Source organism: Chlorocebus sabaeus, chromosome X, assembly GCF_047675955.1.
Source record: "Chlorocebus sabaeus isolate Y175 chromosome X, mChlSab1.0.hap1, whole genome shotgun sequence".
Classification (NCBI taxonomy): domain Eukaryota; kingdom Metazoa; phylum Chordata; class Mammalia; order Primates; family Cercopithecidae; genus Chlorocebus; species Chlorocebus sabaeus.
In genome coordinates, this window is record NC_132933.1 from 81,256,702 (window position 1) to 81,274,401 (window position 17,700).

Consider the following 17,700-nt stretch of genomic DNA (forward strand, 5'->3'; position numbering starts at 1 on the left):
AGAAAGAATTCAAGGTGAGTCCATAGAGTAGAGTGAAAGCACATTAGGAAAATAAAGGAATAAAAGAACGGCTACTCCATAAGCAGAGCAGTCCCAAGGGCTGCTGGTTGCCCATTTTTATTTTTATTTATTTTATTTTTTAATTTTAATTTTTTATTCTTTTTGAGATGGAGTCTCCCTCTGTCCCCCAGACTGGAGTGCAGAGGCGCAATCTCGGCTCACTGTGACTTCTGCCTCCTGGGTTCAAGCGATTCTCTTGTCTCAACCTCCCAAGTGGCTGGGATTACAGGTACCCACCACCATGCCCAGCTGATTTTTGTATTTTTAGTAGAGACAGGGTTTCGCCATGTTGGCCAGGTTGGTCTTGAACTCCTGACCTCAGGTGAACCGCCCTCTTCAGCCTCCCAAAGTGCTGGGATTATAGGTGTGAGCCACCGAGCCTGGCCCTATTTCTTGATGATATGTTAAACAAGTAGTGTGGATTATTCCTGCCTCTCCATTTTAGACCTTATAGGGGAACTTCCTGACATTGCCATGGCATTTGTAAACTGTCACTGGTGGGAGAGGAACAGTGAGGACAACCAGAGGTCACTCTTGTCGCCATCTTAGTATTGGTGGATTTTAGTCGGCTTCTTTACTGCAACCTGTTGTATCAGCAACATCTTTATGACCTGTATCTTATGCTGACCTCTTATCCTCTGACTAAGAATGCCTTAACCTCCTGGGAATGCAGCCCAGCAGGTCTTAGCCTTATCTTACCCAGCTCCTGTTCAAGATGGAGTTGTCTGGTTTAAATACCTCTGACAGTTTCACCATGTCATCTAGGCTGGTCTCAAACTCCTGACCTCAAGTGATCTGCCCGCCTCAGCCTCCCAAAGTGCGGGGATTACAGGCATGAGCGCCTGCACCCAGCCTATTTATTGAATATTTAAATAAATAAAAATGTATTTGTTGAATGAGCACCTACTATGCGTCAGAAATGATTCAAGGCCCTGGTGATAGAGTGATTTATAAAACCCAAATTATATCTCTTGTGAAAAGTATATTTTAGTGAAATAATCAATCAATAAACAAATAAGCAAATGAGTAGCAGGTAGTGATGAATGCTATAAAGAATATAAAATGGGCCAGGCACAGTGGCTCACACCTGTAATCCCAGCACTTTGGGAGGCCGAGATGGGTGGATCACCTGAGGTCAAGAGTTTGAGACCAGCCTGGCCAACATGGTGAAACCTCGTCTCTACTAAAAATACAAAAAAAAAAAAAAAAAAAAAAAAAATTAGCTGGGCGTGGTGGTGTGCACCTGTAGTCCCAGCTACTTGGGAGGCCGAGGCAGGAGAATCGCTTGAACCCAGGAGGCAGAGGTTGCAGTGAGCCGAGATCGCGCCACTGCACTCCAGCCTAGGTGACAGAGTGAGACTCTGTCTCAAGGAAAAAAAAAAAATATATATATATATATATACACACACACACACACACACACACACACACATATATATACACGTATATATAATGGGCCAAAAGGATAGAGAGGGATACAGGGTGTATTTTACAGTGGGTGATCAGAGAAGGCAAGGCATTTCACCAGGTTATTTACCCAAATTAATCTCATGTAATGCTCTCAACAACCATTTCATTATTATCATATAAAGTAGGTGTCATCTCTACTTTGTACACAAGGAAACTGAGGCTCAGAGAAGTGAAGTGATTTGTCCAAATCACACAGCTATGAATTGGTCGATACGGGATTGGGATTGAGACCTAGGCGGGTCTGACACCAAACAAAGCCCATTTACTACTACCATGCTACACGGTTCCCGTACCCAATTGAACTCCCGTTGGAATTCACTAGAGCCTGCCTTGTCCTTTCTACTACAGTTGTTCACTGATTCCCAGTGGAGTTTGGGAAATCATTGACTAATGATTCTGAGGGTAAGAAATCTGGAGGCAGGGGATCAGATGGCAAAGGACACTTCTAGTCAGAGACTTGCCCTGCAGAATCGCTTCAACTTAGTTCTATATTTGGAAGGCAGTCATAGGGTACTGAAACTTCCTGCTTCCTCCCCTGGGTCTCCTCATCTTTCCTTTGTGTCCTGCCCCGTCACCTGGGGCCCTCAGGCAGAGCCACAGAGTCCAGTTAAAGATACTTTTTATGCCTTTGTGGCTCTGAGCTGCATCTCTGAGTCCTGGATGGTGGGTGGGACTCGGGCAGACAGACCAGCCAAGCAGTGGAAGCTTGGAGCAGGTCTACAACAGCATGCAGCCCAGTTCGGCTGGAATATAGGATGCACAAGACAGAGTGGAGAATCGGGCTGGCCTGGAGGCTGGGGCCAGATCATGGAAGGCCTTAATGGCCAGGCCAGGAGAACAGCCTCCATTCTCTGGGCTGGTGTTTGCCAAAGCGTGTCCTGCAGACCATTCGTGTTTGGGGATAATGATAGCAGTGACAGGAGGTGGTCTTTTGTGAGAAGGTGAAGGTTCCTTCTTAAATAAGTTGAGGTTCAGTGAAAGTGAACAGATTCCTTTTGTGCATGGTTTCTCTGACCTGGCATGAGGGCCAGAGGGCAAGCCAATGGGTCACGGTGAGTGCCATCCTCACAGTGAACATGGATGGAGCCCCGCTAGAGGCAGACTGGCCTGGGGGTGGCCAGTCAATCCTGTGGATTCGGCTCTTTATCGCCTCCTCTCTCTGCTCTCGGCCACCCTGCTACTTCCACTTCAACTAACACCCTCCTGCCTTCTAACGGGTCTCCCTGAACCTACCTGCCCCCATACCATCTCCCCTCTTCCAGACTCACCTTCCCTGCCCGCACCACAGCCATCCTCTTCGACCATCCCATTACCCTGTGCCTCTTCAGATGAAAGCGCTTCTCTAGCTATTTTATAAGCTATGGTAATGGCTAAATACTCCAGGTAATTAGTTATGTGAAAGACCACTACTCACTAGCAAATATGCTAAAAGTTCATCTGAGTCTCACGGAGGGTTTGTCCTAAGCCATCCTTGAAAAAAAATTGACTTTTTATTTTTATTTATTTATGTATTTATTTTGAGACGGAGTTTTACTCTTGCTGCCCAGGCTGGAGTGCAATGGCACGATCTTGGCTCACTACAACCTCCACCTCCCGGGTTCAAGCAATTCTCCTGCCTCAGCCTCCTGAGTAGCTGGGATCACAGGTGCGTGCCACCAGGCCTGGCTAATTGTGTATTTTTAGTACAGATGGGGTTTCTCCATGTTGGTCAGGCTGGTCTCGAACTCCCAACCTCAGGTGATCCACCCGCCTTGCCCTCCCAAAGTGCTGGGATTACAGCCGTGAGCCACCACACCCAGCCTTAACTTTTCAAAAATATCGTTTGCTCTTTTTTTTTTTTTTTTTTTTTTAGAACTAGACAGAGCTTTACTGCACTGTTAGTTTCCTTGGTAACCACCTCTAGTTTCTGACCCCTAGACCTCGTGTCCTTGGTAACTGCAGAGTGTCTGAGGCACTCCCACACTCCCTGGCTCCAGGAAGATGCCCTGCCGTGGTTCTCACCCCAGCCCCTGCGCTGTCTCAGTGCTCCACTCCAGAGCCCATCACCAGGTCCCGGACTGGGTGTCCTCAGCCCCTTAATTCATATCATGGTCTTTTCAAATCCAGTTGGAGGCAGGAAGGGTATTCACAAAATAAAACGTGTTCCCAGAGACAGAAGGGTGGGCTGGTTAGGAATGTGGACTTTGAAGCCGGACGGCTTGGTTCGAAAGCCAGGCTTTGTCACTTACTAGCTGTTTGATCTTGGGCAAGTGACTTAGCCTCTTTGAGTCTGTTTTATCATCCTTAAAAGAGAAATAAAAATAGAACCTGTTTCAAAGAGTTTTCACGAGAATACATATATGTAAAAGTGCTTTTTTTTTTTTTTTGAGACTGAGTCTCACTCTATCGCCCAGGCTGGAGTGCAGTGGTGCAATCTCGGCTCACTGCAAGCTCTGCCTCCCAGGTTCACGCCATTCTCCTGCCTCAGCCTCCCGAGTAGCTGGGACTACAGGCATCCACCACCACGCCCGGCTAATTTTTTTTGTATTTTTAATAGAGACAGGGTTTCACCATGTTAGCCAGGATGGTCTCGATCTCCTGACCTTGTGATCCGCTCCCATTGGCCTCCCAAAGTGCTGGGATTACAGGCATGAGCCACCACGCCTGGCTGTAAAAGTACTTTAAGCAGCACCTGGCACTTGGGGAGCGTTCCTGGTCAATATTATTGTTGTGACCATCCATCTGTCCACCCATCTTCAGATGTTTTGGCTTAGTCAGCAGTTAGTCTGAGATTTTGTGAGTGAGGAATTCGTGGGTGCCACAAGCGAGACCATGTTTTTAATTTGGTGTCTCCTCAAGCTTCTTTTTTTTTTTTTTTTTTTTTTTTTTTTGAGACAGTCTGGCTCTCTCATCCAGGCTGGAGTGCATTGGTGCGATCTCAGTACGCTGCAACCTCCACCTCCTGCTTCAAGCAATTCTCCTGCCTCAGCCTCCCCAGTAGCTGGGATTACAGGCGCCCACCATCACGCCTGGCTAATTTTTTGTATTTTTAGTAGAGACGGGGTTTTAACATGTTGGTCAAGCTCATCTCAAACTCCTGACCTCAAATGATCCACCCGCCTCGGCCTCCCAAAGTACTGGGAGCACCCAGGCATGAGCCACTACACCCAGCCCTAGACTGACTCTTAGTCCAGAAGGCAGAGAGGTGAAATAACCTGTCCGAGGTCACATAGCTAGTAAATGGCAGAGCCAGGACCAGGAACCCAATCCAGACAGCCTGCTCCAGGGTCCATGTGCTTACCCACTCTACTGCCCTGCCTTGCGTGGGACTAGCCAGGATCTGGCCAGACTGCCACTGATGCCTATGCTTGTACAGATGGCTGACTGCCTAGTTGGAGAAATATGGGCTCCACTCTAAGAGGAGGCAGGGCCTGCGGACAAAGTCCCCAAGGCCAACACCACACCCTCTTGGGATTGTAGAAAACGAGTTTTGGCTTGTTGAGGAATTTTCCAGAAGGCCTGAGAGTCCAAGCAGGTAAAGTTCGGCCCAGAGTCGGGCCCACAATTAAGAGGCCTCGTGCAGGTCCTGGGAGGGCAGCTTCAAGCATTATTGGGTGTCTCAGAAGGTATGGACCCTGGGAAGAACGTTACTTGGCAGCTTTGCTCAGTGAAGTGTCTGGGTTGGGCACCATGGTTTCCAGGGTGTGCCTTTCCCTGTTCCTAGAAGCCCAGCAGCAGCCAAGAGCCCCAGGCCATGCCCAGTCCAGACTACCTGCTCCTCAGGAAGGGGCCCTAGCCAGCTGTGCAGGCCCTCTTCAGTCTGGGAAAAAGAACTTCAGGCTCTCAGCTGATGACACCTTCTGAATAACACAGCCCAAATCCCTTCTATTCAGCCAGTCTGACCCAAGGATGGGGTCACCCTGGGAGCCTCTGGCATGGCCTGTATTCCTTGAGGGGCCCTGAGTGGCTTGGAGAAGCGGGTTGCTGATGCCTTGCAGCTGGAGGGCAGGCAGGCTTCCCTCCCTGGTTCAAAAGGCTGCAGGGGAAGTCAGGAGGAACTTGGCTGAGAGGTTGGAGGTAGCCAGACAGTGGGAAAAGGGAAGAAGTCCAGGGCTCTAGAAGCACAAAGTGAGGCCACAAGCAGGAAAGGTGGGAACCAAATGAATGAGGGAGTGGTGCTTTCCTGGGACTGGGATGAGGCCAGAGGCCACTGCCAGAAAAGATGTGTTCCCAGGCAGGCTTGACCCCACCTTCTTCTCAAACAGCCTCTAAGCTGATTCAGGGAATAGCATCCGATATCAAACCCATCCTGCCTGAGATTCTTTTGGTACTTTTTTTTTTTTTTTTTTGAGACGGAGTCTTACTCTGTCACCCGTGCAATGGTGCAATCTCGGCTCACTGCAACCGCCGCCTCTCGGGTTCAAATGATTCTCCCACCTCAGCCTCCCAAGTAGCTGGGACTACAGGCACGTGCCACCATGCCTGGCTAATTTTTGTATTTTTAGTAGAGACGGGCTTTCACTATGTTGGCCAAGCTGGTCTCAAACTCCTGACCTTGTGATCCGCCCGCCTCGGCCTCCCAAAGTGCTGGATTACAGGTGTGAGCTACCGTGCCCGGCCTTTTATTTTGATGTAACATAAAACTTATAGGTTGGTGCAAAAGTAATTGCAGTCTTTGCAATTAAATGTGGTTTTTGCAATACTTTTAATTGCAAAAACTGCAATTACTTTTGCACCAACCTAATACAAACAAGTTGCAAGAATAGTACAAAGATTTCCTTTATGCACTTCCTCCGTATCACCAGTTGTTAGCATGTCACCCCATTTGCTTTATCCTTTGTGCATTCTCTCTTGCTCTGCATATTTGGTTTCCAAGTCACACAAAAGTAAATTGCAGACATCATGACCCTTAACTTCTAAATACCTCAATGTGTATTTCCTACAAACAAGGACATTCTCTTACATTATCCAAATTAGCAAAATAACAGGAATATAAGGTTTTTGTCTAATCTCCAGGCCATATTCAAATTTTACCAATTGTCCCAATCTTTTAGCTTAATTTTATTCTTTTATTATTATTATTATTTTGAGACAGGGTCTTGCTCTGTCACCCAGGCTGGAGTGCAGTTGTGTGATCTCGGCTCACTGCAGCCCCAACTTCCCAGGCTCAGGTGATCCTCCCACCTCAGCCTCCCAAGCAGCTGGGACCACAGGTGTGCACCACCATGCCCAGCTAATCTTTGTATTTTTTTTTTTTTTTTTTTTTTTGTAGAGACGGGGTTTCACTGTGTTGCCCAGGCTGGTCTCAAATTCCTGTGCTCAAGCCATCTGCTGATCTTGGCATCCCAAAGCGTTGCGATTACAGGCGTGAGCCACAATGCCCAGCTTATTCTCCTTTTTTTTTTTTTTTTTTTTTTTGAGACAGAGTCTTGCTCTGTTGCCCAGGCTGGAGTGCAGTGGCGTGATCTCAGCTCACTACAACCTCCACCTCCCAGGTCAAAGTGATTCTCCTGCCTCAGCCTCCTGAGTAGCTGGGATTAGAGGCGCCCGCCACATGCCTGACTAATTTTTGTATTTTTAGTAGAGACAGGGTTTCACCATATTGACCAGGCTGGTCTTGAACTTCTGACCTTGTGACCTGCCCACCTCAGATTCCCAAAGTTCTGGGACTACAGATGTGAGCCACCGTGCCCGGCCTTATTCTCCTTTTTGATGACTGTTTAATCACACAGCTAATACGTGAATGCAGTCTCTGAATAAAACAATACAGACAAGGCCAAAGTAGTTCCTCTTTGAAGGACACTCTCGCTCCCAGCCCCTCTGACCTTACACAGCGTCCCTGTAGAGTGTAATGGGGGAGGGTGAGGAGCCTGTGCCACTAACTAGCTATGTGACTTGAACTTTCTGTGTTTCTGTCATCTGTGAAATGAGGATGATGATGATAGTAACGGCTGCATAGTTACTACATAGTTGTGGGTATTAAATGAATTCATCCCAGTAAAACCCTGAGAACAGCACCTAGCACATAGGTAATCAATATATGTCCATCCGGTGAGGTGGCTCACGCCTATAGTCCCAACACTTTGGGAGGCTGAGGCGAGCGGATGGCTTGAGTACAGGAGTTGGAGACCAACCTGGGCAACATAGCGAGGCAACCCCTGTCTCTACAAAAGGTTTAAAAATAATAATAATAAGTTGGGCGTGGTGGCGCATGCTGACAGTCCCAGCTACTCAGGAGGCTGAGGCAGGAGGATCGCTTGAGCCAAGGGAGTCGAAGCTCCAGTGAACTATGATCGCACTCCTCACTGGGCAACAGAGTGCGACCTTGTCTCTAAAAAACAGAAAACAAAAACAAGCAAAAAAAAAAAAAAAAAAGAACTAAAAAAAGCCCCAAAACAAATAAATGTCCTCAGTTCTTATGACCCTGGTTGACCCCATCCTGTGGGGAAACCCAAGGAAATGCAAGAAGCAAATTATGTCAACACTCCCCTCTATGGCTCCAGCCCAGCCAAGTGGGTGTCCAGTCTCATCAGACAAGATGCCTGATTAGGGCTGTGTGATGAGGAAGGTGTGGCTCCTGATGAGTCCTTGAGCAGCAGGATGTTTGGAGGGCTGGCAGTGTGACACAGCCCTCCTGGCTGACTAGGCTTGGACAGATCACTTCACCTCTCTGAACCTCCATTCTGCAAAATGGGCGCAGTAGACTCTCCCTCACTGGATGGCTGAACGGTTTAAAGGAGATCGTGTGTATGAAAGCAAAGCCTTGCAGAATGGAAGTCGTTTTATTTAATAGTTCCCAGGGAACTGCCAGAGACAGGATGACAGGAAGGTCATTGTGCTCGGTGGTGGGGTTTGGGTCCTGAGCTGCTTTCCAGCCCCCTGTACCCTGCTGCCCTCACAAGAATGTTCCGTTCTAACCAGTCTGACCGCCCCTGGTGTGAGGAGCTCTTCCTTACTTCCTTGTCTTGGCACCTGGTGTTCCCTCAGCCTGAGAACAGCCTCGTCTCCCTTTGCCACATGACAAACAGCAGCAACGTCCTCCAGACCAAGCTCAAACTTCATCTCCCCTGTGAGGCCTTCTCCAGTCCCCCAAAAAGCAGTGTCCCCACACGTCTGGGAACTCACCCTCATGGGTTGGGGCTGTCTGTCCCACCTCCTGGGCTCCCAAGGCCCCAGCCCATGGCCCCCAGCACTTAAAATGGACTTGCCTCCCAGGAGGGGTTAGAGCTACAGGATGTGGGCAGAGGAAGAGGCAGGCCCCAGGCCCCAGGTCTCCCTGTGACTTCAGCTATCTTTCAAGGGAAATTCAGGACCAGGAGAAGGAAGCCCAGGGTCCCAGCACTGTCTGGAGCAGATACACGCCCCTGCCCAGGGCTCGGACTCTTCTTAATTTCACGTAAGAGAGTCTCAGCCCCAGCCTGGGCCACACGGGAACCTCAGGCCTGACTGAGCCTGCTCCCCTAACAGCCTGGGGCCCGCGGCCGAGTCCAGGAGTTTTTGGAGCAGTGCTCCAAGAGGCATTCAGAGGAGCTGTGAGAGAGGTTGTGAAGCAGCTGACTCTGACAGAGAGGAGGAGGAAATGGCCCTTTTCCCGGGCTGGCCGGCGTGGCAGACAGCAGTAGGGGCCCTCCTTCCTGTGAGGCACTGGGCCCAGGCCTCAACCTTTGAGCCTCTCATCTCCTCAAACCACAGCCCAGAGGTGTGAAAAAAAGAAAAAAACAGGGGGAGGGGTGGCAGAGAAGAGCCAGGTGCACATTTCACACCTTGACCACAGGTGGGGCCCGGAGCAGCTTCACTCTGACTAACTTCCTCCTCAGGCTTCCCCGCCAGCTGCTCTGGAGCAGGAGGCTCACCGGCCTGAACTCTGATTGCAGGCCCTTGGCCAGGCGGCTCTCCCCTAAGCTGGGCCTGGTTCTGTCCTGGTCTGGGAGCTGTTTGGGACCAGAAAGAACCAAATTAGACAGCTGGTCAAGGGTTTGGCTCGGCCCCGTAACGCAGGAACCTTCTAAGGCATCTTAGCTGTACATGAGGGCAGAAGCCCACCACAGACTTGCAATTGGGAGGTTGGGAGGGGTCGGTTTGAAAAGTTCTTAGAGCAGGAGGAGACTGCTGCTCACTGGGCACCTACCCTGCCCCAGACACTTTCTACACATATCGTTTGCAGTCCCCAGAGCAACCCTATCAAATGTATACTATCCTTAGACCCATTTTTCAGATGAGGAAACCAAGGTACAGAGATGGAATAATTTGCCTGAGATTACACAGCTGGGCAGCCAGAGGATTCGGCTAGGACTGGCAAACCCACCGGCCCCCTCCACTCCCAGTTAAGGCAGGAGGTGGCCTCTCCGGAAAACCAGCCCTCCGGCCAAGTCCACGCCTGTATGCCCCACAAGTGCCACCCTCTATCCCTGGCTCCCTTGATATGAAAGGCTTCTGGTCGCTCCGGGTTTGTAGCCAACACCTCTCTCACTCAACATTCTCGATTGTACTCCTACTAAGCTCTGGGCCCTGTGCTAGAAGCCTACAGCCTTGGTTATTCCAGATCATCTTTTTAACAACCCTGCTGAGGAAACTGGCTCAACTCAGCTATGTAATTTGTCCAAAGTCACACAGGTTGAACAGGGTGGAGTCAGGGCCTCACCAGGAACAGCTCAGCCCCATAGCCCAGCTTGGGCTATCAGGACACGGCCCTGATATCAGGGTGTCCAAGCTCAGAAAGGAAAGCTCTCTGCCCCTTTCCAAAGCTCTTGCCCTACTCTCTCTCATGTATCCTTGCCAGAAACCTGGGAAGGACACGCGACAAACAAGTGAGGAGACTGGAAGGACACCAGGGAGGACACCAGGGTTACCTTTTTATCTTTTTTTTGAGACAGAGTCTCACTCTGTCACCCAGGCTGGAGTACAGTAGCACGATCTCAGCCCACTGCAGTCTCTGCCTCCTGAGTTCAAGCGATTCTCCTGCCTCAGCCTCACGAGTAGCTGGGACTACAGGCATGTGCCAGCCTGGTTAATTTTTTGTCTTGTTTTGTTTTGTTTTTTGAGATGGAGTTTCACTCTTGTTGCCCAGGCTGGAGTGCAATGGCGTGATCTTGGCTCACCACAACCTCCACCTCCTGGGTTCAAGCAATTCTCCTGTCTCAGCCCCCCGAGTAGCTAGGATTACGGGCATACGCCATCACGCCCAGCTAATTTTTGTATTTTTAGTAGAGACGGAGTTTCTCCACGTTGGTCAGGCTGGTCTCAAACTCCCGACCTCAGGTGATCCACCCGCCTTGGCCTCCCAAAGTGCTGGGATTACAGGCATGAGCCACCATGCCTGGCCTGGATTTTTATCTTTCACATGGACCAGTAACATTTCAACATCTATTTAGAGCAGGGCTCCCCAACCCACAGGCTGTGGACCAGTATACCAGTATACCGGTCTGTGGCCTGTTAGGAACCAGGCTGGACAGCAGGAGGTAAGCTGCAGGGCAAGGGAGCATTACTGCCTGAGCTCTGCCTCCTGTCAGATCAGCAGAGCACAAATCCTGTTGTGAACTGCGCATGGGAGGGATCTAGGTTGTGCAGTGCTTATGAGAATCTAATGCCTGATGATCTGAGGTGGAACAGTTTCATCCCGAAACCATCCCCACTCCAGTTCATGGAAAAATTGTCTTCCATGAAACTGGTCCCTGGTGCCAAAAAGGTTGGGGACTGCTGATTTAGAGGACCCACCTTGGGTTGTCAACTTCTGCCATCACAAGATATTTCCAAAACTACCATCTATTTTCCCCATCATTTCACAAAGAAAAGGCCCTTTTGATACCAAAAAAAAAAAAGGGAACAAATAACATGATTGCTGAATACAAGACAGGCCTTTAAATGGAACAGATGTGGCTTTCCATGGTCAATTTTCTCATTTGCAGAAGCCTAGGGAACTCAAACCTCTTCACAGGTCAGCACTGGGAAACTGTGGTCCCAGCTCCCATCCCTTTTCCACCCCCATAGGTAGCTACTGGCCGAGTCCTGCTCATCCTAACTGGCCTGGTTTCTGGAATCCTTCCTGTTTGCTCCACTGGCACTGCTCCTGACCTCTGCCAGGCCCTCAGTTCCCTCTGGCCTGAACCTGCAGGTGACAAGCTGTTTTAGAGCAAGGAGAGTCACATCTGTCCACAGGAGGGGAAGGGCCTTGATGCCTTGCAAGTATGCATCATGTGAGTAGGTGTAAATTGAATTCCAGGCCCTAGCCTGGAGGCTTTGGTGGAGCAGTCTGGCTGAAAACTGGCCCCAAGAGCATGGGCTAGCATTTGCTTTTCTCTCTCTCTCTCTCTCTCTCTCTCTCTCTCTCTCTCTCTCTCTCTTCTCTCTCGTCTTTCTCTCCCTCCACCCCTGCTTTCCAACTGGGGGAGAGATAGAAAGAGGAAACTGCTTGGGAGAAGCAAGTTACAGGTAGCCTTGCCCACTGATAATGAGAAGAGGGCAACAGGGAGGGGAGAAGAGGGTGAAGGGGAGCGCTGAGGGCAGGTGGGGAGAGGAACTGTTCACCACTCTCCGCCATAAAGTGACTGATGTGCTGTACCAAGGCTGCCTTACAGCTTTTCCTTAAGGTCAAGAGGTTCCTATGGCCTCCTCCCCAACCCCATCCTTCTTGCCCCAGAAGCAACTGCTTTTATGAACTTGTAGTATCTCCCATCCCTGTTTTAAACTTTGAGAACAAAGAGTGTTACCCAAAACAACATGGTATTGATTTTGCAGTGGTTTTTAGAGTTTATGTAAGTGGCATCAAACTATACATGGCATTCTGTAACTTGCCTCTTCTACCATGTGATCATTGGCTTTTCTAGATGCATCCATGTTAAAATGTGTAGCTTTATTTCATTTGTTTTTAACTGCATGAATATATCATAGTTTATTCACTTAAAAGAAACTGAAGACAGTGTCATGAGTAGGAAAAGGAGAATCAGACAGCCGTGGGATCAATCCTCACGCCCACCTTTAATTGCTGTGTCTGGGGAAGGCCTGTCCCCTTTCTGAATCATCCATGCAGATAACTCCGCACTTCACAAGTGAGTTGTGTGGTTGGAATAAGGCAGTGTCAGAGAAAGCACCTAAAGCAATGTCTAGCACATAGCAAGTTCATTACTGGTAGTTCCCTTTCCTTTTCCCCATTGATTAGCAGGGAGGGGCGATGGTAAAGAGCTAGATTTAGGGTAATGACTTTTTAAAAAATATTTTAATTCCTTTTTAAGAGACAGGGTCTCACTCTGTCACCAGGCTGGAGTGCAGTGGTACAATTGTAGCTCAAGGCAGCCTTGAACTCCGGGGCTCAAGCAATCCTCCTGTCTCAGGCTCCCAAGTAGTTAGGACTACAGGCACATGCCACCATGCCTGGCTGGCTTCTTTTAGTTTTGGTAGAGATGGAGCCTCGCTATGTTGCCCAGGCTGGTCTCAAACTCTTGGCCTTAAGTGATCCTCTTGCCTCAGCCTTCCCAGTAGCTGGGATTACAGGAATGAGCCACTGCACCTGACTGAAATTTTTAAGAAGGTGAATCTCCTCTACAGACTTATTTCTCTACCCAGTCTTTACAATCATGCAAAGATCAACTCAAGATCAGAACAGATGAGTTCCAATCTATGGAGCACTGACCCTACCAGTGCAGGCAGCAGGGCTGCCCTTCACTTCTCAGCTGCACTGGTTCTTCTTCAGACCTCTCTTCTCAAAGGACCTGCCCCCAGCCAGTCATCCTCTGCCCAGCTTTTCTGGTCCCAAGCTTGTGGCCAGCTCCTCCAGAAAGGCTTCACCCAGCCACGGAAACTCTGCGGCCTAAGGTTTAGGGAGGTCTGGTAGAGGTAACTCCCTGGAAGAGGCTGCTGCTGAGAACTGCCTGAAACTCCCACTTCCTCTGTGACTGCAGGTTTCCAACCACAAGCACCAAAGCAGAGGGGCAGGCAGCACACCACCCAGCAGCCAGAGCACCAGCCCAGCCATGGTCCTCGAGGTAAGTGTTGCTGCCCAGCAAGGCCAGGACAGAGTTCGAAGTGGAGAACCCGGGGCACTAGGGGAATACCACGGCTCGCCCACAGCCCAGGGTCAACGCAGGGTTGGGTGAGTAGCTGGAGGCTGCATGGGTTGTGGCAGAAACAGCACTGGGGAATTGGGAACCCAGCTTGGCCACTGACCCTGGGTGCCTCTCCTCTCCTCTCTGGCTTTGGTGTCTCGTCTGCAAAATGGGGGGGCGGGGGGCAAGTAGACTCAAAGGCTCCCTTCAGGCGACTTGGAACTTTGACTCTGGCGTGCTGGATTGAATTGGCACTGGGGAGGCCTGCAGGTCCGTAGTGCTGGGGGTGAGGGGGTAAAGAAGATTCCTTCTCAAGCTCAGTGGGGGATCCCCTCATGGGCAACTAAATGGCCGTGCAAGCCTCAGTGTAGGGAGGGGGAAGGACTGGGCAGACCTGCACGCATTTGGGGGGCGTGGTGACTTGTAGAGAGGCCACACAGGGAGAGGGGGGCAGGAAGTTGGGGTCCCCGGACAAGGGCCGAGGAGGGAAGAGGAGGGTCAGTGACTGGAAGAGGGGATTGTGGAGAGACGCTGGGGAGGAAGGTGATTGAACTGTGTGTTGGGGGTGGGGCACTGAGAATGCAAGGCAAGCTGTGAAGGGAGAGCGGGGAGAGAGAGGACAGTGGGCAGAGAGGGCTCTGGGCACCGGGGGGACGCTCTTCCTCCTGCCCAGGGGTCCCTGGGCCTATGGGATCACCCAGAAGAGTTCAAGAGAAGCAGTCTTTGAGAAGGGAAGTCACCATCCCAGAGCCCAGGCTGAGCGGATGGAGTTGAGGAGGTATGGCCCTGGAAGACTGGCGGGGACAGTTATAGGAGGAGCTGCTCAGAGTAAATCACAGTCTAAATCAGACTCGGTCACAAAGGAGTTCCTGGCGGGCCTTTACACAGCCCCTTCCTCTGCGTTCCCTCCCTCACAGGTGAGTGACCACCAAGTGCTAAATGACGCCGAGGTTGCTGCCCTCCTGGAGAACTTCAGCTCTTCCTATGACTATGGAGAAAACGAGAGTGACTCGTGCTGTACCTCCCCGCCCTGCCCACAGGACTTCAGCCTGAACTTCGACCGGGCCTTCCTGCCAGCCCTCTACAGCCTCCTCTTTCTGCTGGGGCTGCTGGGCAACGGCGCGGTGGCAGCGGTGCTGCTGAGCCGGCGGGCAGCCCTGAGCAGCACCGACACCTTCCTGCTCCACCTGGCTGTGGCAGACACGCTGCTGGTGCTGACTCTCCCACTCTGGGCAGTGGACGCTGCCGTCCAGTGGGTCTTTGGCTCTGGCCTCTGCAAAGTGGCAGGTGCCCTCTTCAACATCAACTTCTACGCAGGGGCCCTCCTGCTGGCCTGCATCAGCTTTGACCGCTACCTGAACATAGTGCACGCCACCCAGCTCTACCGCAGGGGGCCCCCGGCCCGCGTGACCCTCACCTGCCTGGCTGTCTGGGGGCTCTGCCTGCTCTTCGCCCTCCCAGACTTCATCTTCCTGTCGGCCCACCATGACGAGCGCCTCAACGCCACCCACTGCCAGTACAACTTCCCACAGGTGGGCCGCACGGCTCTGCGTGTGCTGCAGCTGGTGGCTGGCTTTCTGCTGCCCCTGCTGGTCATGGCCTACTGCTATGCCCACATCCTGGCCGTGCTGCTGGTCTCCAGGGGCCAGCGGCGCCTGCGGGCCATGCGGCTGGTGGTGGTGGTCGTGGTGGCCTTTGCCCTCTGCTGGACCCCCTATCACCTGGTGGTGCTGGTGGACATCCTCATGGACCTGGGCGCTTTAGCCCGGAACTGTGGCCGAGAAAGCAGGGTAGACGTGGCCAAGTCGGTCACCTCAGGCCTGGGCTACATGCACTGCTGCCTCAACCCGCTGCTCTATGCCTTTGTAGGGGTCAAGTTCCGGGAGCGGATGTGGATGCTGCTCTTGCGCCTGGGCTGCCCCAACCAGAGAGGGCTCCAGAGGCAGCCATCGTCTTCCCGCCGGGATTCATCCTGGTCTGAGACCTCAGAGGCCTCCTACTCGGGCTTGTGAGGCCAGAATCCGGGCTCCCCTTTCACCCACACAGTCTGACTTTCCCGCTTTCCAGGCTCCTCCCTCCCTCTGCTGAGCCGGTTCTGGCTCTCCCCACATCCTCGCTCCCGGGACTCACTGGCAGCCCCAGCACCACCAGGTCTCCAGGGAAACCACCCTCCCAGCTCTGAGGACTGCACCATTGCTGCTCGTTAGCTGCCAAGCCCCATCCTGCCGGCCGAGGTGGCTGCGTGGAGCCCCACTGCCCTTCTCATTTGGAAACTAAAACTTCACCTTCCCCAAGTGGTGGGAGTACAAGGCATAGCATAGAGGGCGCTGCCCCATGAAGCTGCAGCCCAGGCCTCCAGTTCAGCAGTGACTGTGGCCATGGTCCCCAAGACCTCTATATTTGCTTTTATTTTTACGTCGAAAATCCTGCTTAAAACTTTTCAATAAACAAGATCGTCAGGACCAGGGCGTGTTCGTGCATCATTACAGCCAGCCCACCTGGGCTCCAGGGGCACTTCTGCTTCTCCCTGCCTGGCCCTGGGTCTGTGCCAGCCCATCCTGCCTTCATCAGTGTCTGTCTGCAGCTTTGTCTCCGCCCCCGTGGGCACTCCTGTTCTACTCACAGGGAAACACCCAAGTACATGGGTGCAGAGTGACCAGTTAGGCAGCTGGTTGACATAATTGGGGAAGGGGCCATCAGACATGAACACGAGAGCTCTGCACTCCAGCAGCTCAGGACAGGAGGCAAGATGTGTACGAAACTAGTGAAACCCAGCAGCCTGGGCCATGGGGCAAATAAGTGGCACAGTGAACCCACAGCTCAGGGCACTGAAGGTTGGAGCCATTTGGGAAGGCTTCTTGAAGACTTAAAGGGCAGGTATTTCCAGGCATAAGGGAGGGCAGTAGCAAAGGTGGGAAGGCTGAAAGTAAGACTGAAAGGTTAATTTGGGATCAGGTGATGATATTGGAGACCATTCAGAAGGCCCTACTGGTTTTTCAGGTGAGTGATACAAGTGCTTACTAGGGAAATGGCTGCGGGCTTGAAGAAAAGCAAGGCCAGATGCTTGCCAACAGTCATTAGCACACAGCCACCTGGAGGCGGGCTGTGGGGAGCATTTTTCCAGGGCTATCAATGAGGCTGAAGTGAGGGGAAGAAATAACTGGGGTTTCCCAGAAAGGCAAGTGACAGGGCTACTGAGTTAAAACAGAAGGTGACGGGTGGGTCTACTGCACTGTCAGTGCCCCCTAATTAAGTCACCAATGTGCTAGGATCCAGTTTCACAGGCCAGCTGGGCCCCTGCCGAAACTGCAGATACGGCTGGAGGTGGGGATGGGGAGGAAGAATCTCAAGAGTTAGCTGGGGAAGCTCGTCCCACCATATAAACACACCATCCCGCTTTGTGGCCACTAGACACTCCAAGCTTTTACAAAATGAAGAAAGGCAGGGAAATGACAGAACGCACCCTGCCTAGAAAAAGTATCAGGGTAGTCAAGATGTTTGTGGCCGGCTGAAAATGTGGCCTCCAAGATGTCCACGCGCACCACTGCACTCCAGCCTGGGCGACAATAAATAAATAAATAAATACATACATACATACATACATACATACATAAAAATAAAAGCGAAAGAGGGAGGCAGCAGGGGAGTCAGAGAGGGAACTGTTGCTGCCTCTGGAGGACGGGACCATGAACCCAGGAAATGTGAGCAGCCTCTAAAAGGCAGAAAAGGCTGGGTGAGGTGGCTCGCACCTGTAATCCTAGCACTTTGGGAAGCCAAGGTACGTGGATCACTTGAGGCATTTCAGGAATTTCAGACCAGCCTGGCCAACACAGTGAAACCCTGTCTCTACTAAAACTACAAAAATTAGCTGGGCATGGTGGCAGGTGCCTGTAATAGCAGCTACTCGGGAGGCTGAGGCAGGAGAATCACTTGAACCCAGGAGGCAGAGGTTGCAGTGAGCCAAGACCGTGCCACTGCACTCCAGCCTGGGTGACAGAGTGACTCTGTCTCGGAAAAAAAAAAAAGGAAAATACAAGGCAACAGATTCTCCCCCAGAGCCTCCAGGAAGGCACACAGCCCTGTCAACACCCTGATTTTAGCCCAGTGGCACCAGTGATGGACTATCTGACCGCCAGAACTGTATATGTGTGTT

General features: G+C 51.4%; 1 protein-coding gene across 1 annotated transcript; it reads left to right on the plus strand.

Moving 5' to 3' along the window:
• The first annotated feature begins 13,306 nt into the window (after window positions 1–13,306).
• On the plus strand, window positions 13,307–16,009 carry CXCR3 (C-X-C motif chemokine receptor 3). Its single transcript, XM_007992040.3, has 2 exons — window positions 13,307–13,487; window positions 14,465–16,009. Exons 1-2 carry the CDS (start codon window positions 13,476–13,478, stop codon window positions 15,557–15,559), a joined length of 1,107 nt encoding a protein of 368 aa, XP_007990231.1. The 5' UTR covers window positions 13,307–13,475; the 3' UTR covers window positions 15,560–16,009.
• Window positions 16,010–17,700: the final 1,691 nt, after the last annotated feature.